The sequence below is a fragment of the Hypomesus transpacificus genome, chromosome 2, assembly GCF_021917145.1.
Source record: "Hypomesus transpacificus isolate Combined female chromosome 2, fHypTra1, whole genome shotgun sequence".
In the NCBI taxonomy this organism is placed as follows: domain Eukaryota; kingdom Metazoa; phylum Chordata; class Actinopteri; order Osmeriformes; family Osmeridae; genus Hypomesus; species Hypomesus transpacificus.
The window spans coordinates 8,210,178-8,233,290 of record NC_061061.1 but is presented as its reverse complement, the minus strand read 5'-3'; the positions used below and the strand labels follow the sequence as shown (position 1 = coordinate 8,233,290).

Below are 23,113 nucleotides of genomic sequence, written 5' to 3'. Positions count from 1 at the left end.
TGCATACAATAAACATATAGGAATCTTACTCCAGCAAACCATTGTAAGCAAATTGTATTAGTGAAGCAATTTTGCTAAATTGCAAAAGGAAATTACTTTTGGATGCTATACTGCATTTTGACCTTGATCTTTGAGACTGTAAACACGGCCTTATCAACAGCCTGAGGGGCATGAGACAATAAGTTATTTAAGACTGATTTTGTATATGCCTACTGCCTACACAACATGCCTGTATACTGTTACTGTCCAATTTAAGGAAAATAAAATAGATGAATTTTGAGTGTAATATCAACGTGATTATAATGTTGAATAACGCCTTTTTCAGAAAGATGAAAGACATTTCTTTATTATTTCTGTTTGGAGGTGCATGGTTTGGACAGTGTTTGGAAAATCATCAAACTACAGGTAAAACTAAGTTGTTATTCACATCCACAGATCATTTGGCTTGTAACTTAGTAGAAATATGATTTAATTGAAAATAGGCCTACAGTTGGAGTGGAGAATACGTTTAGCAATGCCAGACAATTTGTGGAAAAAACTATGCAGCAAATATAGATGTTTTTAACTCAGTATCAGAAGTAGGGACATACATATGGTTAATATTATTTGTTGTGGTGGGCATAGATTCATTTTTTTAATCTAGAGTAATCTCACTGTAATGTTGGCGATTGGCGATTTTAGATTAATCTAGATTAAAATGGCTCATTTGAATTCCGCCGAAGGCATTCAGAATATGTGTGCTACCCAAATAATGACTAAAAGTAAGTTTTTGACCAGGGGCTCGTCTTCTGTTTCCAAAATGCATCACAAACTGCTTGAGAAAGCTGTTCAACTATGACAATTGGTAATGAAAATAAATTATGTTGAATAAGATGTACTTGTGTTTATTAACTGTTTAATAGATTAGTTAGCTTGGCTGATAGAGCTGTGCTGACGGGCTTGCCATCGGTTGCACTCAAACAAAGTAGGTTGACGACGACTCTTTCCCTGCGGAACATCAGTGCTTGGCCCGGCATCTTCCGCATTAGCTAAGGCAGCGATTCCCAAAGTGTGGGGTGTGAAGGTACTAGCCTGGCTGCCAGCCCAACTTCTCCCCGCCCAAAAGAAATTTGTTCGGGAAATTGGGTCTGGAGGGTCTCGTATTGGGGACCAACTACAGAAAACCAGAATCTGGGCGAACCAATGAAATTGCCAGGGCGGGCTTTATACGATGATGGACAGATGATCAACAGTAACGTAATCACCCACGTCACAAAAGAGCGCTTAAGTTGAATTAGTTTTGAACAAACATGGCTACTGCCGGAGATCTGGGATGTTGTGATTCTGCCATCGAGTCTGTTTTAGAAGACATCGACAGCGCATTAATTTTGAAAGAGGAACAGAGAGACGCAATCAAGGCATTTGTCGATGGAAAATATGTTTTTGCCGTCCTTCCTACGGGATTCGGTAAAAGTTTAATTTATCAGCTGGGCCCGATGGAGTTGTAATCCTAAACGGAGAACTTCGTATATGCATTGCCCTTTATTGTTTCGCTCAAAAAGGTTGACCGTGTGAACAAGTACTCTCCCTACCCTTAAATTAATTTTACAACACCGGCAAAAATCGTTTGTATTCATTCTTCAAGCATACTTCAAGTCTGCTTGTAGTTTAGTTCTGTTGACAACAACTATGCGGTGCTTAACATACGTCACATACTCTGTTGCTCTGATTGGTTGTAGATCTATCCAATTGAGCGAAGAGGCATTTGTTTTCCAGGCTCGTTTGAAACACGCCCTGTAGTCAAAGCCCAACGGAGAGTTCTCAGACTCATATTCTGACTAGAATTATGAGTATGACAACGTCAGGCTAGTGAAGGTACTGCAGGTGGGCCGAAAAAATAAAACGTTTTTAATTTTGAAAAGTTTGACATTAATATAAAATATTCATGATTTAAATTACGTGTTATTCTTAATTTATCTGACCTATTTTTGATCCGTGACGTGTCTTGTATCTCGTCAATGGCGGGACATTTTAGTTGAAAAGATTAGGCTACCTCAAAAATCGTGCAATGGAGCGGTGGTTATTATATCGTAAAAGGAAAGCTGGAGAATCAAACGCAACAAGCGAGTCCTCAGAAAATGAATCCCTGAAAACTAAAAGGACTCATAGAAAGTACTCAAGTGAGAACCTATCGATGACCTGAACCCGTGCAGTTGCTCTTGAGAAAATGCGCTTGGCTACACAGCCTGCAGTTCTCGAATCGATCTCATTGTAGCCTACTTTGATGGCGAGGTCACAGTGACGTATCCTCGGCGCCGTCTCAAGTCGGACAAAAAGTCTAACCAGAATTCACTGAAAGACTTGAAACAGTGAATTCTGGTTAGACACCATTTAGTGGTCATTATATAATATCACATTTTTTCCGTTGGTCATTTGCAGCAGCTACAGCTGGCTCGTATTATTGTTTATTGTTTCCAGGGCAACAGGCAGGCTCTGAAATAATTCATTTTTTAACGTAGCTAATACAAACAACACTACTCTTTTAATCTGAAATCAATATCTATCCTTGTATTTATGTTAAATGTTGCTTCATCAATTACCACCTCAATCAAGATGATAATAATATGTAATAATAGTACTACACGTATATTCCATATTCCAATAACGTGGGATTGCGGCACAGTGTTCATGGGAAACTGAGGCTACTGCAGGGGGATAAATGAACAATAACCATGCCGAGAAAATAGCCATATGTATCGTTCATGAAATGCCTCATGTATCACCGGCCAAACTGGCTAGCGAGTTTTTATTATGAAAATAAAATGTACCCCGCATTTGGCGGGTCGGCGGGTGTTAATTTAGAACCTTGTACGTAACGCTAGCCACAATGATAGCTAATTTCCGCTATGTTAAACTCTATTGACTTATGCTAAAACCGAAGTTCAATATAAATTATGCTATTAATATAAATAGCCTACAGTATCCTCCGACCAGCGGTGGCGCTAATACCTCGGATACACATGAAAAAAGGGTCCTGAGGAGAGAGTTCCGGCTTCAGGGGCCTGAGGAGAGAGTTCCGGTTTAGAGGGGCCTGAGGAGGGAGCACCAGACATTCTCTGGGAGCACTGTAATAGGGGTTATCATAGAAATATATATATATCTATGGGGGTTATGCGGAGCGCTCAACGTTCGAACCGGAAAACAGATGTAATCGTTTCCGCTTCTCACTTCTGTACACATCTGCAGCGCTAGGTGATCCAAATAACTTATATTGACAGGGAAGTTCAAGGATTTTATGAGTTGTATTACTCTCTACAGTAGGGTAAGTGTGACAGGAATAAAGTGATGACTTCATATAACGTTATAATAGCCTAACATTAGACCGTTTCCCAGGAGGTAGCACTAACACTACCTCTACACATTAACTACAACGTTACAGTAGGCTAGCTACACAACTAGTGCTAAGTTATCAATGAATTTGAATTCAGCAAATTAATTTAAGAAGCTCATTTTAATTTAGTGTCATATCCATATCATTAATCTGGTTTCTATAGCTAGGACCTATCGTTCCTAGAAGGAATTACGTTTACTAGCCTACTACTATAGGCCAAAAAACGTTAAAGTTAGCAGGTGTATAAGATTACGCTACCGACAAAATTGACCTGTAAGTAAATACTGTCACACTGGTAGTTGTTGCAGTTGATTGCCAAACACTGCATTCTTTGTGTCCACTTGGACTTCTACAGGTAGTCTTCGTTTGACTGTTTTAATCGTCTGCGGCCAAAAAAAAAGGGTACTCCCCAGGTTACTCGGGGCTCTGGAATCCTGTGTACATGGGAAATTGTAATTAAGGGTAGCTCCTTAAACACCGGCTATAATGGGTGGCCTTTACTACGCTGTGTTTACCTCAAAAGTGGCCGGCCGGCAGTAGTTACATCTGTTTTGTAGAACCCGGAAGAATGTTGCGCATAACCCCTATTGTACCCTATTGGCATTTGGACCCTTCTCGCTAGCCTGGCTCTGCCCTCCTACGTACTTCCGCTCAATTTGGATTTTACAAATGAAATGTACGAGGGTCTGGTTAGCATAAACATATACATGTCTATGCTGGTTAGGACCAGGCTACCTTGCTGCTGCTCCCAGCACCAGCAGAATCATCAATCTAGACAACATTAACATTGTTTATAATGTAATTGTTGTGTGTTACACGGTAATTTTAGCATAACAAGCTATAGCTGTTTTTTTTACATAAATTAGTAGAAATAATAAGATTGCCCTCTTTACAACTACCACAATGGATAGCTTTCTCATCGATTGTGAGCAAGTAAATACGATTGACATGTTAAAATAGATCATCTTCATGATAACAACAGCGCCAGCATGCTTATTTTATCAGATCATAACAGTCTCAATTTTAGACATTTATCTACCTAATGTTAACTAGGCTATAGCTTGTAGGGAACGTTACATCATCTGTGAAAAGCAAGCTAACATTGGCCAAACGCCACAACTTATCATCGTATCACTGTCACCAGTCGGTGGTTTCCCAAATAAATGAGAGATTTTTTAACATTTTGATGCACCTTCCTCCAGATATCTTTTCATTTTCTCCCTGAGCTTTTCAGCTCCTTTGCTTTTGGGTACCGACATGCTCTCACTCTCAAAAACAACTTTGTTGTTGTCTGCTCGCTGCAGCTATTTTCCGTATTACATAGATTACCACGTATAACGTGTCATATATAAAGTTGTCAAGGCAACACGTTATACGTGTTCAAGCTGTGATATATGGAAACTAGTTCAACTAGTAGTTGGAGGTGCCAGCGATCATGTCAGAGGGAGGGCCGGTTGGTGATGGAAATGGGCCGTTATTTTGGACCATCCGAACCCCGTCGGCCCACCGGGGATTCCCCCGGTATCCCCGATGGCCAGTCCGGCCCTGAACCTGCTACACGAAATATATTTCCTTTGGTAATCATACTGGGGTATATTTCCTCAGAATGCGATGTCGTGGAGCAAGAATGCTGGTTCGCGTTCGTAACTATACGTTTTTTGTGTTGAAAATAGCATCTGACGTTTTTTTGTGTTGAAAATACGTTACACAGATAACCGATATTCTTCTCTAGAATTCTATAACAAAGAAAGTAAAGAATGTAAAGTGACTTTGAGTATCCTGAAAACCCTGAGCAAGAATGCTGGTTCGCGTTCGTTACTATATGTTTTTTTTTGTGTTGAAAATAGCATCTGACGTTTTTTTGTGTTGAAAATAGCATCTGTTACACAGATAACCAATATTCTTCTCTTGAATTCTATAACAAAGCAAGTATAATGTGAGACTTCTGTCTCCCCTTCGTTTGGTTGCGATATGAAGACGAAATACTTTACTATTTGATTCGCGCGCGCTCTCGCGAGGGGGTGCCAATCCAGAGAGTCATGCATCGGGTGATACAACAAGACAGTAGTACAGCAGGAGGATTTAGCATAAAGATTTACACCGGAAAAAATCTTATCTCAAAACATTTGTTGAAATAAGAGAATATATACGGGGATGATAGTTTTGGATATTTTGACATAAAGTACAATAGAAAGATATAATGTACCATGTAAAGTGACTTTGAGTATCCTGAAAAGCGCTATATAAATACAATGTATTATTATTATTATAATGTCCTGTTTCCAATTCACATCAGTATCTCTTAAAGATGCATCTCAAGAAGGTGCTAATCATGTACTACTCTTGAAAAAGTAGTTATAAGACACTGAACTTTTGGTGGATGGAGGACACTTATAGAACGTGTCCTATTGTATATGATGCCTGGACTCTAAGTTACATATTTTGACAAGATTAGTTCATGTAATTTGTTCCAAACATGCCACTGACAACCCTCTCAACTCATCTCTTGCTCCAAAGAACTGCCAACTGTTCCAGGGAGGAATGTTTTCAGGGCCCTTTGTCACGATGAAAAAGTACCTGGGAAGGAGCAATTGCTGTGTGCCCTCACTGCCATGCAAAATAATTGCCTTTGGTCTTTAAATTATAACCTTGAAATTAGGTATTTTAGGAAAGTTTGGCTAATTTGCTGTTCATTACTTATGTATTTCTTTATTATTGCCTGTGTTTAATCGTGCTTCTTTCAGAGAACCTGGCTTCGTCTGGATCAGCTACTCAGTCGTCCCAGTATAACAATCTGGGAAGTGCCAGCAACGCCATAGACAGGAAGCGTGTCGCAAATTACATGTTTGGCTCCTGTACCCACACAAACCCTGAGACCAACCCCTGGTGGAGAGTGGATTTGTTGGACACTTATAATATCACCTCCGTCACCATCACCAACAGATGGGACTGCTGTGGTGAGAGGATTGCAGGAGCTGAGATCCACGTAGGAAATGGAATGGATGGAGTCAATAACCCTCTGTAAGGAGATAAGATATGATCCTTTATAGAATGATAACGCTCACGTAATCATTAACTTGTTCTCATTTGAATTAATCTCTAAATATACAGGACCTGGCAGTGCTGATGCTTTTCTACAAACAGGATCAAGAAAATGTGAGGTGTGCTCTCCACAAAATGGTCATTGCCAACTTACTTACATTACGTGTTTGTGTGCTTATGTGTGATTGACCAGGTGTGCTGTGATACATGAGATGAAAGATGGAGAGGTGAGGGAGTTTGCATGTGGTGAGATGGAGGGGCGCTACGTCACTGTTGTCCTCCCAGGGAAGGAGAAGTATCTCAGCCTGTGTGAGGTGGAGGTCCACGGTGGCTCAACAAGGAAGACAACAAGTAATTCCTTAGCGCATATTGTACATACACCGGAGGTTCCAAATGAAACCTGTCATTTTTTCCAGATACAGTACAAATGTTAAATGTCCCGTATCCAGTTCACCTCCGTATTTGTTAAAGTTGCATCTGAAAAGATGGCTACTCATGTACTACTCTTGAAAAAGTAGTTATAAGACACTGAACTTTTGGTGGATGGAGGACACTTATAGAACGTGTCCTATTGTATATGATGCCTGGACTCTAAGTTACATATTTTGACAAGATTAGTTCATGTAATTTGTTCCAAACATGCCACTGACAACCCTCTCAACTCATCTCTTGCTCCAAAGAACTGCCAACTGTTCCAGGGAGGAATGTTTTCAGGGCCCTTTGTCACGATGAAAAAGTACCTGGTAAGGAACAATCGCTGTGTGCCCTCACTGCCATGCAAAATAATTGCCTTTGGTCTTTAAATTATAACCTTGAAATTAGGTATTTTAGGAAAGCTTGGCTAATTTGCTGTTCATTACTTATATATTTCTTTATTATTGCCTGTGTTTAATCGTGCTTCTTTCAGAGAACCTAGCTTCGTCTGGATCAGCTACTCAGTCGTCCCAGTATAGCAATCTGGGAAGTGCCAGCAACGCCATAGACAGGAAGCGTGTCGCAAATTACATGTGTGGCTCCTGTACCCACACAAACCCTGAGACCAACCCCTGGTGGAGAGTGGATTTGTTGGACACTTATAATATCACCTCCGTCACCATCACCAACAGATGGGACTGCTGTGGTGAGAGGATTGCAGGAGCCGAGATCCACGTAGGAAATGGAATGGATGGAGTCAATAACCCTCTGTAAGGAGATAAGATCTGATCCTTTATAGAATGAAAACGCTCACGTAATCATTAACTTGTTCTCATTTGAATTCATCTCTAAATATACAGGACCTGGCAGTGCTGATGCTTTTCTACAAACAGGATCAAGAAAATGTGAGGTTTGCTCTCCACAAAATGGTCATTGCCAACTTACTTACATTACGTGTTTGTGTGCTTATGTGTGATTGACCAGGTGTGCTGTGATACATGAGATGAAAGATGGAGAGGTGAGGGAGTTTGCATGTGGTGAGATGGAGGGGCGCTACGTCACTGTTGTCCTCCCAGGGAAGGAGAAGTATCTCAGCCTGTGTGAGGTGGAGGTCCACGGTGGCTCAACAAGGAAGACAACAAGTAATTCCTTAGCGCATATTGTACATCCACCGGAGGTTCCAAATGAAACCTGTCATTTTTTCCAGATACAGTACAAATGTTAAATGTCCCGTATCCAGTTCACCTCCGTATTTGTTAAAGTTGTATCTGAAAAGATGGCTACTCATGTACTACTCTTGAAAAAGTAGTTATAAGACACTGAACTTTTGGAGGATGGAGGACACTTATAGAACGTGTCCTATTGTATATGATGCCTGGACTCTAAGTTACATATTTTGACAAGATTAGTTCATGTAATTTGTTCCAAACATGCCACTGACAACCCTCTCAACTCATCTCTTGCTCCAAAGAACTGCCAACTGTTCCAGGGAGGAATGTTTTCAGGGCCCTTTGTCACGATGAAAAAGTACCTGGTAAGGAGCAATCGCTGTGTGCCCTCACTGCCATTTAAAATAATTGCCTTTGGTCTTTAAATTATAACCTTGAAATTAGGTATTTTAGGAAAGCTTGGCTAATTTGCTGTTCATTACTTATGTATTTCTTTATTATTGCCTGTGTTTAATCGTGCTTCTTTCAGAGAACCTAGCTTCGTCTGGATCAGCTACTCAGTCGTCCCAGTATAGCAATCTGGGAAGTGCCAACAACGCCATAGACAGGAAGCGTGTCGCAAATTACATGTGTGGCTCCTGTACCCACACAAACCCTGAGACCAACCCCTGGTGGAGAGTGGATTTGTTGGACACTTATAACATCACCTCCGTCACCATCACCAACAGATGGGACTGCTGTGGTGAGAGGATTGCAGGAGCTGAGATCCACGTAGGAAGTGGAATGGATGGAGTCAATAACCCTCTGTAAGGAGATAAGCTCTGATCCTTTATAGAATGATAACGCTCACGTAATCTATAACTTGTTCTCATTTGAATTCATCTCTAAATATACAGCACCTGGCAGTGCTGATGCTTTTTTACAAACAGGATCAAGAAAATGTGAGGTGTGCTCTCCACAAAATGGTCATTGCTAACTTACTTACATTACGTGTTTGTGTGCTTATGTGTGATTGACCAGGTGTGCTGTGATACATGAGATGAAAGATGGAGAGGTGAGGGAGTTTGCATGTGGTGAGATGGAGGGGCGCTACGTCACTGTTGTCCTTCCAGGGAAGGAGAAGTATCTCAGCCTGTGTGAGGTGGAGGTCCACGGTGGCACAACAAGGAAGACCACAACATCCCCCAAAGATGCCAGACGTACTTGATTTAAATAAACAAAGTCACACAAACGAGTCACAAATCTTGTTCCATGAAATTACTTGTATAATTTCCAACAACGGTCTGTATCAGTGTTCAGGATATACGGACACTGAATGTCTTGAATTAAAACATTTTAAGACTGGCACCTGAATCTCAGTCGTTTACAAGCATTTATTCACAAAACATTTTACTAAACGTTTGAGAGAATATTGCTTTCAAAAAATCAAATTAACAATTATTATAAAATACATTGTAAACCAAACTAGTCCTTTAACACACAAACAAAAGAGAAAAAAAACTAAACAAACAAAAAAGTAACTTGTTACATCAAACCACATCCAAATGCAAATTCTCAACTGTGTTAATTATACAACAAAAAAAGTGAAATTAATAATAATCAAAAAGTAATGTCAGATATTTTGACTGTATAAATTTCCTCGTAAGAAAAACTGGAATTTAGGACCACAATTACATTTTTGGCCAGCTGTACTACACAACTGTAAAGCTAACATTTGTAAGTGATTTTCTTTGCAGAACACAATTTGTAGTGTCTCTTGCTTGGAGATTTTATATTGTGCCTACTGGATTGAATGATTTAATCTCCATTATAGGTGAGCAGCAAAATGTCCAGAAGTTGGACATTTGCACGGTAGAATAAACTAGACTGTTACAGTCAGTTCCATGCTTAACAATACCACAATGTTTAAAGGCAGAGGGAATCATAGGATTGATGAGACTAATACTAAAATCTGGAAATATTGTGCCCAGCAGATTAACAGGGTCGTTTTGTCCAATTCACATCAATACTGTATGTACAGTACCACATTAATACTTTATTTAATGTTAGTGTTGACAGCTTTAATGCTGTTAAATAGATGGATGATACTGCAACGGTATTAGAACGGCAGCCCTAATGTTAAAGGTTCAAGAGAAAGTGAAAGCAAGAGCATTACAAGGGTGCAACGCATTCATGTTGTCAAACATGGATGTCCTCACCACATTTTACTGTGTCCAATTACTTTATTTAAGCTCAAATACCACTGTTGAAAACAGGTGCTATGGTAAATGTTACAAATACATACAAATGTGCAGTAACTCCCTTCTTGTGCTGCAGAGTACGAGTCTTTTTAAAATAAAAGTGAAAAAATGAGTTTCAAAGGACTGCTAAGGAGTAAGTAAAAATACTGTATCTTATGATTTAGGGCAAAATGTACTGCTGCTAGTTGTAATGTGTTACCTCGTAGACATTTCAGATATCCTTTACAGTACATGAACCAGAATATTTTATCTGTAATAACAGGAATTGACCTTATGACAACACAACACTGTGTACTGTAAATACAAACAAATTAAAATCAGTAGGCCATAGAACAATATCGGTACACACACTGAACAGGCCCTTAAACACAAAATAAAAACCTAACATACAAAATACACCACAAATTAAATTTGCGATACAAAAACTATTAGCACAGGTTTGCATAAAGCTATCAAATAAATTGCTACGACCAATAAATTATCATAAATGTATACTAGATAATGACATGTGAAATCTTATAATCATTGTAAAAAATGAATAAAGCCTTTGTCAAGTTTGAAAAGATATTGCTTCACATTACAATGTACCTCTAAGATAGTTCCTGGCTGACAGCATAGGCTACGTATTCTATAATGAAAAATAGACCAAAAGTGGGGGCGTTTTAAAACTTCTCAATAATACTGACATTGTATAGCCTAGCTACAATAGCTTGTTCAATTAACTGAACAATTACACACAATAATCATCTCAGGTAACAGTGAGTACCAGGGAAAACTCCAACACCACAGGATCAATACTCAAGAGCATAAAATACATTTCAGAAATTCAACAATAACCTTTGAAAATGCAGCATTATTGATGGCAGATTTGTCAGAACACAAACGCTCTCAAAAGTAGCAACACAAAGAAGAACCGGTAGGATCATCCTAAGCCTCACGACACAAAGAGGGACATTGATTCATCAATACCTCCCCTATCAGAACCAGAGCTTCACCAAATATGAAGCAAACACAGCACAGGTCAGTGGCTTCTTTAACAGGCAAACTGACCAACCAAAATAGAGGAATAATCCCTTATTAAAAAACACACCAGCCATTGAAAAATACTAGAAGGTGTGGCTAAAAACAGGACTGACCCTGCTGTTATCTGAAGTCTGTAGCTGCTTTGGGAACTTCCAAGACTTTGTAAACATTGTTTTGAAAGACTGTGGTGAAGTGAGGTCTGGAGTCCCTGGAGATGAACGTGCACAGGGGAACTTTACCCATGTTTTTGGGGTCCTCCACGTCCCAGATCTCTGGCATGCTGCAGCCGGGCCTGCATTGGACAAACAACAGAGTCAGGTTAATATTTAACCCCTCTGCAAATTTACCATACCTGATCAACTAATTTGTCAGGGTCACCAATCATTTCAGACCATGTCAGTAAATATTAGGACTATGACTCGCTGAGTCACCTGGTGCGACGTGTACACCACGAGTCCTCTAGGACAAAGTAGTCCACCTCCAGCTGCAACAGGTTCCTCTTGACCGCCTCAGCTGACTTGCGACTATACATGGAGTACACCAGCTTCGTTCTCTCCCTAGAAGAACAGCATAGATGGATTATGCTTTTTTGTGTGTGTGTGTGTGTGGGGGGGGGGGGGGGGGGGTACGGTGGGGGATGGGGCTACGGTTGTCATATCTGAAATCATACAGTGAGTTTGACACATATCTGTATCGCCGTCAGTGGTATATTCATGCTTGTTTTCCACCCGATAATGAATTATTTCCATACCATTACTAGTAGTAACTATTAGTACTAAGTCCTTAGTAAGGGTATGGATTTCAGGCAATACATTGCCCACCTCAGTCCTGCGTCTTCATAGTGGGGGTGATTGACAATGGGACGTCCGGTGGAGAGCTTCACACTGGCCATGGTGGGCATGGCCCCAGCAAACACAGCATCTGTTAGACACAAAGAGTAACAACCACTTATCAGAGTAGAGTACCCCTAAAAGCAGTAGCGGCTGGGAAACCCCCCGCAGCCACCTGCATAGCAAAAAAAAAGACTAGGCTTAAAAAAAATGTACATATAAATGGAAAAAACTTTGAGGGCACTCATTGAGAGCCCCAAGTTTCAACTGTCAGTTAAAGGAATCCCGTAATGTAGGCAACGTAACAGATCTTCATCCACTTCTATGGGCTAAATAGTCTCAAAATCTCTGAATCTAGCAACAATGGCTTTTGCGTATCTTAGGTGCACTATTACGCCATTACGCCTCTTGAACGTGCACATTTCAAAAATGCTAATCATTACGTTTTGCTAGATGACGGTAGAGACATGAGTAAAAGAAAATATGCAAGCGGTGCTCAAGAGCACAGCAATAAACTGTTGTCTGAACAAGCTCGAGAAAAACACCCAAAGATTACACACTTATTTAGAACAGCTAGAGAGGAAGCTATCATCAGCATCTCCACAGACAAAACACTACCGCAGCCGCAGGTAGCTAGCAGCAGCATGTCTTCACCAGCAACCAACAATAAATATACTTGCTTACTTATTGTCAAGAATAAATGTTTTCCTTTCCCTCCATTGATTGTGTGTTATTTCATAGTGACGATGCTATCCTTGGTGCTGAACTATCAGAAGGCTATAGCACCGTCTTTGGTTTTGAACAATGATAAATAGCTTGCTGTTGTGCTGACGCAATTGTGCTTTTGTTATTTTTAAACTTTTTTTTATTTCTCTCTCACATTGGGGAATGTAGGCCATAGTTAAAGGTAGACATAAATCTGTCTATTGGCAGTGGTATAAGATAATAGATTGAGATACATTTTGAGTGGATTTAGGGGAGGGGCCTCGAGCTCCGAGATGGGAGGCCTCTGCAAAGTCCCGGCCGCTACTGACTTAAAAGAAGATATATGAAATCCATTCAGACTTATAATGTCCTAAATGGAACGTCACCACAATGTATTGGGATCATTCAGATCTGCTCATGCGATATTGTTGAGCCATTATCAAATCTACACAAATGCCTACAAGAAGGGAAGTTCTGAGTCAGTTCATGCTCTGAGGAACAGCACTGGTGACTCACCGGGCTGGGTGTTGTCACGGATCCAGTCCAGCATCTGCTCCTGGGGGAGGTTGCTGAATTCCCCCATGATGCCCCACTGAGCCTGTAGGTTGGCCGCCCCCTGCATGGCCATGATGGAGAGGACCGCGAAGACCATCATCTGGAGCTTGAACTTCTCCCCAATCCAGCCAAACAACTGGCAACACATACACCCGACAAACAGACAGACCAACACAAGCCCAGTGAGGAGGAGGAACGTGAGGATAACTATGATCTAGTATCGTAACAGGCTTGCTAACGTCTTGTATGTTCTAAGGTGGGCTGACCTGTTTGGAGCAGATGAGGGAGGCCATGATGCACATGTGGGGCGTGAGAAAGAGCTTGAGCCTCATGATGAGAACCGCCAGGACTGCGAACGCGACCAGCTGTAGACTGTGGTAGACCAGCTGAGACGGAGGGAGGAAGGTCCACATCAAAGGACAACAAGATGGAGAGAAAGAACAGAGCCCGGAGGCGTGGTGGGGGTGTGAAGGAGGGAAAAAGAAAGAGGGTGGAGGAAGAGCAGGGTGAGGAGAAAAAAAGAGGCGTGAGTGAAAGTTGAGAAAGCTAGAACAGGTGATCAAAACTTCACTTCAAATAAAAAACAAATGACTTATTTTTTATATTTTCTAGTTTTTGTGAGTGGATGAAAACAGCTGTGTTGAAAAGAAAGGGAAATGAAAATTGCATGATAATAAAGGCAAAAAAAAATTCACGGAGGACATATAATGTAATCCTGTGTAATGCTTAAAGGTTGCACAATACAACGGTGTGAAAGTGTGTTTGAGAGTTGCAGGTCTAAACCAGCTCTCAAAACATGTTCAGGCTAAGGGTGGGTTTAAAAGAGCAGTAGCAAGAGTGAGCCCCCACCATCACAATGCTTACCTCTCCTTTTGCCAACATTGAAGGAGCACTGTAACAACAGAAAAAATGTTTTTCCTTTACATTTAAAGCCATTCATTTAATGTGCATTCATTGTGGAAAAGTTTGAAGACGGACCAGAATAACATTACTGCTACTAATAAAACACAAGAAAATGAGTTCCCAAACAGTCAAGCTCATAATTGTGGTGTGTCTGTTGACACCAGGTCAGCAACAGTCATTCAAGGGCCTGAACTTACTCTTCAGAGTCACTGTCTTCAGGTTTCACAGACTCTCTCTCTCCTCTCAGGAAGCTCACAACATCCTGGATAGTCTGAACGGGGACACAAAGATGACAAAGAGCAAAAGCAACCAATTAACCTGGCATCCATATCCTCTTATTTACAATATGTGGCCTGTATCATTAACCTCTTTTCTGTGCATTGGAAAGTAACATATCTCACTGTTACTGTATATATTTGCTTAATCAAAAGCTGTCTTTATTGTTAAAGCAGGTCTTTCATGGAAATGTTGAGTGTTTTGGCACACAGATTAATATCTTGGGCAGTCCAAATGTGACAGTTTGATATTAATGTTTGTGTCCAATGAAGAACGTTTGAAGGCTGCCTGACTTCTATCAGGGCGTATCAGGTATCAGTGTGTGTGTGTCTCCATACCCTCCCAGCAATGACTGCAACCACAAGCATGTTGATAGGGAGCAACAAGGTCTTGATGTAGCGCAAGGGGGTCTGCAAAAAAGAAATCTCATAAACGGCAATACTCCTTTCAACACACACACTCTCCCATTCATCACTTGGCAAATCCCCCACACATGATTTGTTCAATGGCAACTGACAAAGGATTAGCCCTTTCCTGGCTTTTGGGAAACAAGAGCTCATCAAGCTTCAATTTCACTTCTAGCGAAAGCAGGAGCGGATGCCAAAGTGCTCCAGGCAGTTCATATTAAACCAGGTCTCTCACCTCAATCTCCATGAAGTCAAATTCAGCAGCACAGGTGTACATCAATGTGTGGAAGTCCTTGTAGCTGGTGAACTTGGACTTGATCAAACCACTGATGTGAGCCTTCACAGGAGGAGACAGACACTGATGTTCATTGTTCACACAATTCTACATTTTGTCTTTTTTTCTTCTTCACTGCATTAAGTTAATGGGGTACACTTTTTTTTGTTATGCAAATCTACATAAAAAAATAACAAATGTCAGATTTGTCAGATTCACATCCATGATGCGCATCTCCACCCCATCCCAAAGGTGCTCTAATCTATTAAGATTTGGTGAATGTGGAGGCCATTTGAGTACAGTGAACTCATTGTCATGACGACAACCAGTTTGAAATCATTTGTGTCATGTCACTTTTTCCTGTTAAATAGGGAGAAGAAGATGGGTATGGTCGCCCCATGACAATAAGTTCCGATTCCCACTTTGAGCAAAGTTCAGCGCTCTGGTGGGCCCGGGCCTTTCTGTGTGGAGTTGCAAGTTGTCCCTGTGCTCACGTGGGTTAATAATAATGTTATATTGGAGTAACAACCCCAATATAACACATGCAGAACAGATCATTCTATTGACCATGTCCCTGGCCAGTATATGGGTGAACCTTTGGGATGGGAGAAAAGCAGAAAGTGAATTGTATTGGTGGACATCATGTTGGTGTTGCCGCTCCCTGCGTGCGTGTCACATTGCATGATAAAAGTTTCTTTGACTTCACAGTGGTCATAAAGGGACGTGGTCAGCAACCATACTCAGGTAGGCTGTGGCATTCGATGCTCAGCTTGTAACTAAGAGGCCCAAAATGTGCCAAGAAAATATCCCTCAAACCATTACACCACCACCAGCAGCCTGAACCTTTGATACAAGGCAGGGAGGATCCATGATTTCATGTTGTTTACGCCGAATTCTGTCCTTACCATCTGAATGTCACAGCAGCAACCAAGACTCATCAGACCAGGCAACGTTTTACCAGTCTTCTATCATCCAATTTGGGTGCCTCGGTTTCCTCTTAGCTGACAGGATTGGCACCACCCGGTGTGTTGTTCTGCTGCTGTAGCCAGTCTGCTTCAAGGATCGACATGCTGTTGCGTTCAGAGATGCTCATCTGCATTTCTTGGTTATAAGTGGTTACTGTTGCCTTTCTATCAGCTCAAACCCATCTGGCCATTCTCCTCTGGCATTAACAAGGCATTTTTATCCAGAGAACTGCCACTGTATATTTTCTCTTTTTCAGACCATTCTCTGTAAACCCTAGAGATGGTTGTGCGTGAAAATTCCAGCAGATCAGCAGTTTTTCTCAAATACTTAAACCAGCCCATCTGGCACCAACAACAATACCATGTTCACCTAAATAATTTTCTACTCCATTCTGAAGCTTGGTCCAGTTCCAACTTCAGGCGATCGTCTTGACCATGTCTACATGGCCTAAAAACACTGAATTGCTGCCACAAGATTGGCTGATCAGATATTTGTGTTAACGAGCAGTTAGAGAGATGTATCTAATAGGAATGCTTGGCTGGACATGTTGTTAGTTTCCTCCAGGATCACAATGACTCTTATTAAGTGACTTGTTGCTCTTGTAGGTTAGTCATAATGAAGTTAAGTCTTGTACTCGCTGTGAAATATTTTACTGTTGATTGTTCTTCTACAGGTACAGTCCTTCACTTTTTTGTGGTTCATGTTGTTTTAATTTGTAACTTGTATAAATGCATGCTCTTATGGGTCTTCCCTTTTGGCACTTGTTTAGTTTTTTCACAATGTATGCTTCATGTTTTGGCTGCTTGCAATGTTTGGGACTACCTCGTTGTTATGATCAGTGACCTATGCTCTTTTGTAAAGCTCTCTGTTGGAAGTCGCTTTGGATAAAAGCGTCTGCTAAATGCATAAATGTAAATGTAATTAAGTGGCCGGTGAGTGTATATACTGTATTTACTTACGTCATCTGAGGCTCCGAAAATGGCAGACATCATGAACTTGAGGATCACCGTAGAGATGAGCCACGTCAGGCCCTGCATCATCTTAAGAGATCAGACAGACGAGTAAACTAAGTGAAACACACACGCATACGCACACACACTCACACATGGACATTTCAAGACGCTCCAGGGACCCTTACCCAAGTGATGAGGCCAGGTTGGAAGGCTTCAGCAAATCGGTGCCTCAACGCAACTATTGCCTGTAAAAAGGGGAGAAACATTGTCACTTTTTAAAAACCTCTCCCGGTTTAACCTTCAAGACATTTATCACCCTTCCAAAACACTGTGATGGATCAACACTAGAAAATACATGAAACATAAATGTAATCTGTGTACCAACATTAATCCCCCCAACAGAAAAATTCTGAAAACGAATTTCCTTTGTTGGTTTTCTTTCAGGGTACACTCTGGTACAACACAAAGAGGATCAGATGAGCATTAGCATTTTTTTATTTTTATTTTAAGCACCAACTCCTCCATGCTTCCAGGACAGACCGATCGCACTCACCCAGATGGACACCAGCGAGGAGGCATAGAAGGAGGTCAGCAGCATGCTGTTGCCAAACATCAAAATGAAGCAAACGCCCAGGGTGATCTAGACAGAATGGGGAGGAGGCCTTTGTGATTTGTGCAAAGAACTAGCATTCTGTCACCTGCAAACTGATTCTATAGCAACCTACTTCACAATTAGATGTGCCTGTGTAGATCTCCACAATGCATGTGGCTGAAATCTCTCAGCCACAGTGGATGGCAACAGGACGAGCTTTATCAAATGGACTTCATAAAATGGACGCTAAATATGCAATAAACAGCAATAGTATGTAAACTATCACAAACAGTAGAAGTTTTAGATAGAGTGAAAACAAGAGCTGAACACGGACATCATTGCGTACTTATGACTTGATTACATGGAGCAAAAAAGCAAGTGGAATTTACAATCACATCACCCAGGCATAGCCGTGTATGCTCATATACTATAAACCACAGCACAATCCTGAAGCTTGTTGAGATGGTGGTGAGAGCTAGCATGTTAACATGTCTTTTCACACTTGCCACTTTCTTGACAGTGTGGTGTATGAATAATGCACAGCCATGATATGTCCCCCACTGACACAAATCTAGACCATCTCCACCTACAAAATACCCTCTTCTCCTTATCTCTGGAGCACACGGGCCCCAGCTCTGCTATGCCTAGCAGCCCAACAGACTGGACCGCTGAGAGGATTAGGGAGTGTGGAGGAGAGGGATGTAGATGGCCAGAATTACACACACACTTTTTCCCGTGGAAGGATGCAATGTCTGGATTTCCTCTGCACACCCACACACACATGCTCATTAATCCTGCCCTCCCCGTTCCCTAGCCTGTCTAGTTTGTCAACTTCCTCACCGAGAGAGGACACTGTATTATAGACAATGTTGATAAATAAGAACAAAGGACATGGTCCACTTGGGACATGGGACACTTCCGTATGTTTCTGGTGTCGCTCCCAGAATGCATGTACAGTGTATGTCATTGCAGTAAGACAAATAAACTTTTCTTCTTGTGTAGGACACAGTATTTACCATATGAGTGACCAGCAGGGACTGCATCTTGGTTGGACTCAGGTAGCCCAGGATATACGATGCAAACAGAGAAGCAACCTAAAACACAAAGATACACCACAGAATCAGCACAGAATATAGTTTTTTAGTAGGGACATTTGCATTGAAGGGTGGATATGACATAATTGCTAAAATAAGCAAAACTGGAAAAACACAACAGTATATATTTTAAGTGTCTTCAAAATGGCATCTCTCCCATGCATTCCGGTAAAGTATCCACACTATTTGCTTCTTCCGTTTTCAGCTTCTTCAGATTATCAGTTTTGCTTTGAAGTAACAAAAGTATAAACCTTAATCTAACTATTGGAAAACCTTAGACAAGCCTCGCTGTGGTATAAAAGATAAATGTTTTTTTCTGTCCTTCTGTTAGCTGAAGTATCAGTACCAAGACTCATTTTTGGAAACAGTTTCTAGCTGAGGAATGTTGGCTACTCTCTTCTCTGTGTTGCATGTATGCCAACACATTCTGTTGTTGTGAAAGTGTGACTGACCTTTGATAATGATACATTTGTCTATGACTACCTTTTGTCAGTTCAACTTCAACATGTTTTTGTGTTGTTTAAGTTATTTTTCTCTGCTTGGATGTTTTCCATCTCTCTCTCTTCCTCCGCCCTCCTGTCCTCCTCCTCTCCATTCCTTCTCACACAATTTATTATCCCCTCCATCCCTTTGTAATTTCTTCTCATTCTCTTAAAATTACATTGTCTGATTCCCTCCTTTGAAAACATCCTCTCTTTATTCTCTTTCTCAATCTGTCTCTCACCTGGGTGAGCAGTACAAACTGGGCAAATTGCCAAGGCAGCATGAAGAACAAACTGGAGACCCCCAGAGCCACCATGGCCTTTCTGCTCGGGTTCCGGGTCCTGGCGAGAGAAAAGACACAGAGGGAAATAGAGAGACAAACGTAAAAAAGGATGACAGGTACTCCAATGCAGATATGAGGGCATGCATTCAAGACAAAGACCTTGACCTATGCTTATTTAGATACCTTTTTTCACTATAAAGACACACTAAGAATAGTAGGCACATGAACTCAGATATACACAGCAGCCAAGGTGGGAATGGAGTGTGTCAGATCATTTAGTCACAGTGAAATATATATGACAAAAAGGGGATGTGACTGCATCCAGTACAGCAAATCTGCAGGCTGCTACAATGGGAATTCAAGAGAGATTAAGGGGGGGATGGAGAAAGGATGGGAGGAAGGAGGGATGACGGTGTTACCGGAGGATGTAAGTGAGCAGCAACATCTGCAGGACCAGGAAGGGGTAAGCGAAGCTCTCTCTCAGGGGCGGAGTCCACATCACACGGGTGCTCTGTGATACGGGGGGGAACACGTCACACACTCACACACTCCACACACACCCCATTTGCGTCAACACATTCCCTGCCACAGATGCGTGGGAAGGGATTTCTAGAACACGCAATCGATGACAACTGGCAAGCTATTTGTATACACTTACGGATGCATACTCATATTGGCTACACACTTTTACTCATCAACAGCCCACATTGCCATGAGGGTTCATTGACACCCTCACCTGCCAAAAGCTAAATGCCACAGATACTTCCAAAATGTCAATCCACTGAGGAAGCAGGAGGTGAAGGACGCAAGTGGGCAAGTATTGAGAAGCAAAGCTGAGGGTGTGATAGAAATGTCAGTGTATTGATCTGGATAAGGAATAGAGTGAGATGCGGACTGTATTGAAGGCAGTGGGGAAGCACTCAGCCTGGCAAATACAGACTGTGAGTCTCTATGATGGCTGGTGGTGTTGCCAGCCTGATTCTCTAGAAGTAAATTTCCACAGGGCAGTGACATTGGGGAAGTGTGTGTGTGTGTGTGTGTGTGTGATGCAATCACCTCTCCGTGGTTGAAGAAGAAACACATGACCGTAACTGTGCCACCCAGCCGGCTCCCACTGCAGAGAGCGAGAGAAAGGGGAAGGAAAAAAACAACATCAGGGTAGCAATGAAGGGAGGATTTTTATTTTCTTCCAAGTGCATCTACATTCTACATTACAATAATTTAGCAGACGGTTTTATCCAAAGCGTCATACAAATAGACAGTCAGTACAGCATATAATCCATGGCCAACATTGATTTGCAAGAGAAACCAGACACAGTTGACTGATCATATACATTTTCCCACAACAGTAACAAAATTAAAGGGTTACCTAAGGTAGGTTCCATAGAGGAAGAACAGGCACATCATCAGGCCATTCAAAATAAACACAAAAGTGACATAGAAGTAGGCCGGGTCACCCAAACCTGAGAGAGAGAGATAGAGAGAATGATTGAAGAATGAATGAATGAGACTGTATAATATCAGCCTTCCTACATTGACCGACATGCAAACACACAGTGGAAAACTTTAGCCGGAAGACAATTTATTTTAATTTCTAGACTGAGGGGGTCATTCTTGTGTAGCAAAACCTACTGAAGATCAGAACAGGACTATTGGTCATTGGACAAAAAAAGAAAGATAGATACTGTAGGGATCTTTGACTGTAGCCCATAGGACTTCAACACAAGTAAAAGTTGTGCCAGAATGCTCAATGAAGACATTGTGAAATCCCCAAGCCTACATGTCCTTGGAGTGCCTATGAAGATATTGAGATTATAGCTGCACTAATATATGAACATATTTTAACAAAAGAGATTGGCAAAGTACCTTCACAGCTGTCGACAGGGGCCAACCCATCCCCTCTGTTGATAGACCAACACATCTTAGTAGGGAGTCCAAAGAAGTCCATTGTGCCCGTGTAGATTCTGTACCAGCTGGCCAGGACCACCTAGGGAACAGGGGGGGGTGGTTGTGAAACAGAGACAGGATGAAAACCCACTACTAAGACTGTTACAAGTCTTCATTTTAGGAGAGGCCCTTTCGCTTCGAAGATTTATAGAATAGACGTAATACCTCACACCAAGTAGACAGATATAGGCTTAATAAATGACAGTTTTAGCAAAATGTAACGACATTATTTTACCTCTGGATAGAGATTGAACCGCTTTAGTGTGTTTATAACCAGGGGATACTCTGTTAGACGATCATTCATGATCAGATACAGGCCACTGAGGAAGGACGGGGCTTCAATGATGGTCTTGAAGTAAGAGTAGTATAGGCCCTGTAACAGGAGTGGAACTGTCAGACATGAAAACTATGCAAGAAAATCGAATCTTAAAGTTTAGATACCATAATTATGTCAGATATACCATTTCTGTACGAAAGGCCATTTCCTTCTCTAAGGCTGACAGGTGTGAAAAATGTCTGTCATTCTCAAAAAGGTGTGTGAGATGGTACCTACAAAAATTTAAACCTTCAGATTATTTTCATAAAAATTATAATCACATTAATGTAATGATTAAGGGACAAAGAAGAGAATTTCCTGACAGGTTGCAGACTCCTTACCAATGGAGGTATCCAGCCAGAGCAGCTGTGAATAAACAAGACAAAACTTTAAACTTTGAACCCAGTTAAAACTGGCAAACATTCTCGCTAGCTAGCTAAGGTAGAGTCCTGCACCAAGCTAATGCAAATTACTTATTTTTAAATGTTGATTGCAGGCAGTAGTAGAAAGTACAATTGCAAGATGCCAAGTGTGGTTAGCTAGCTTGTTGCTGCACAGTAGTCCGATACTGTAACTCACTCACGTTTGTAGTTAGCTAGCCAGCTAACGTCGTTGCGTTAGCTAGCTTGCTAACGTTAGCTATCTAGCTACAGTAGCTGCTGCTGGTGACACGTACCCAGTGCCAGCGTGAATCCAAGCTTGTTTCTGATTAATGAATGCCCAGGGAACAATCCATTCTTATTCTGCAGCAAGCTGTTGAAAGTGGTCCCTTTGCCATCTTTGCCAGTTCGCCTACTTTTCCCAGTGCCTGTCGACATAAGCGGACTCCTGTCTTTGTCGCTTGCCTGGGGCGCTTGATCCTTCACGTTTTGTTTTCTTGTTTTTACCACCATGTTGTCATGGATGAATATAATGAGTCTGAGGTCAGTTGAAAGGCTGTTTCCTAGGTTGGTGCACAGTTGTAGCTAGTAGCGAGAGCCCAGGCTTCTGCTGCTCTTTCTTTACCTGGGCAATGATGTTGAGTTCACTCTTTCACAGTGTCTCATAAATCTTGTGAAAACTCGCCCCCAACTGGAAATAGCAAGATACTACAAACTTCACGATTTTGTAGTTACCATGGTAACGAAGACATCAGTTGGTACTATCGGTGCCTGTTTAAGGAGAGCCTTGCCACTCCCCCATTGTACCGAATTTTGTAGTAGTTCCACCAGAGTTCCACTGGGAGTGATCGCGGTCGAGTTCAAAATGAATGGGAGTCTATGGAGCTAAAC

The 23,113-nt window shown here is 41.5% G+C and overlaps 2 protein-coding genes across 3 annotated transcripts; one reads left to right on the top strand and one right to left on the bottom strand.

Moving 5' to 3' along the window:
• Positions 1-210: 210 nt before the first annotated feature.
• Positions 211-9,341, top strand: LOC124474237. Of its 2 annotated transcripts, none has more exons than XM_047030207.1 (9): positions 211-405; positions 6,115-6,391; positions 6,606-6,763; positions 7,093-7,155; positions 7,320-7,596; positions 7,811-7,968; positions 8,298-8,360; positions 8,525-8,801; positions 9,016-9,341. In XM_047030207.1, the coding sequence occupies exons 1-9, from the start codon at positions 270-272 to the stop codon at positions 9,200-9,202; spliced, it is 1,596 nt and encodes a 531-aa protein (XP_046886163.1). In that variant the 5' UTR covers positions 211-269; the 3' UTR covers positions 9,203-9,341. The 2 variants fall into 2 exon arrangements, with proteins under 2 accessions (XP_046886163.1, XP_046886171.1); XM_047030215.1 differs by lacking the exon at positions 211-405 and adding an exon at positions 3,252-3,301.
• Positions 9,342-9,353: 12 nt separating this feature from the next.
• Positions 9,354-22,900, bottom strand: dpy19l1l (dpy-19-like 1, like (H. sapiens)). The gene is made up of 22 exons (XM_047030194.1): positions 22,519-22,900; positions 22,184-22,208; positions 21,988-22,075; positions 21,762-21,899; positions 21,446-21,566; positions 20,949-21,042; positions 20,636-20,693; positions 19,999-20,090; positions 19,538-19,637; positions 18,736-18,813; positions 17,681-17,767; positions 17,313-17,372; positions 17,134-17,214; positions 15,170-15,271; positions 14,866-14,937; positions 14,449-14,522; positions 14,213-14,240; positions 13,615-13,734; positions 13,310-13,484; positions 12,080-12,179; positions 11,690-11,815; positions 9,354-11,550 (listed from the first exon to the last, which is right to left on the bottom strand). Exons 1-22 carry the CDS (start codon positions 22,733-22,735, stop codon positions 11,379-11,381), a joined length of 2,208 nt encoding a protein of 735 aa, XP_046886150.1. The 5' UTR covers positions 22,736-22,900; the 3' UTR covers positions 9,354-11,378.
• Positions 22,901-23,113: the final 213 nt, after the last annotated feature.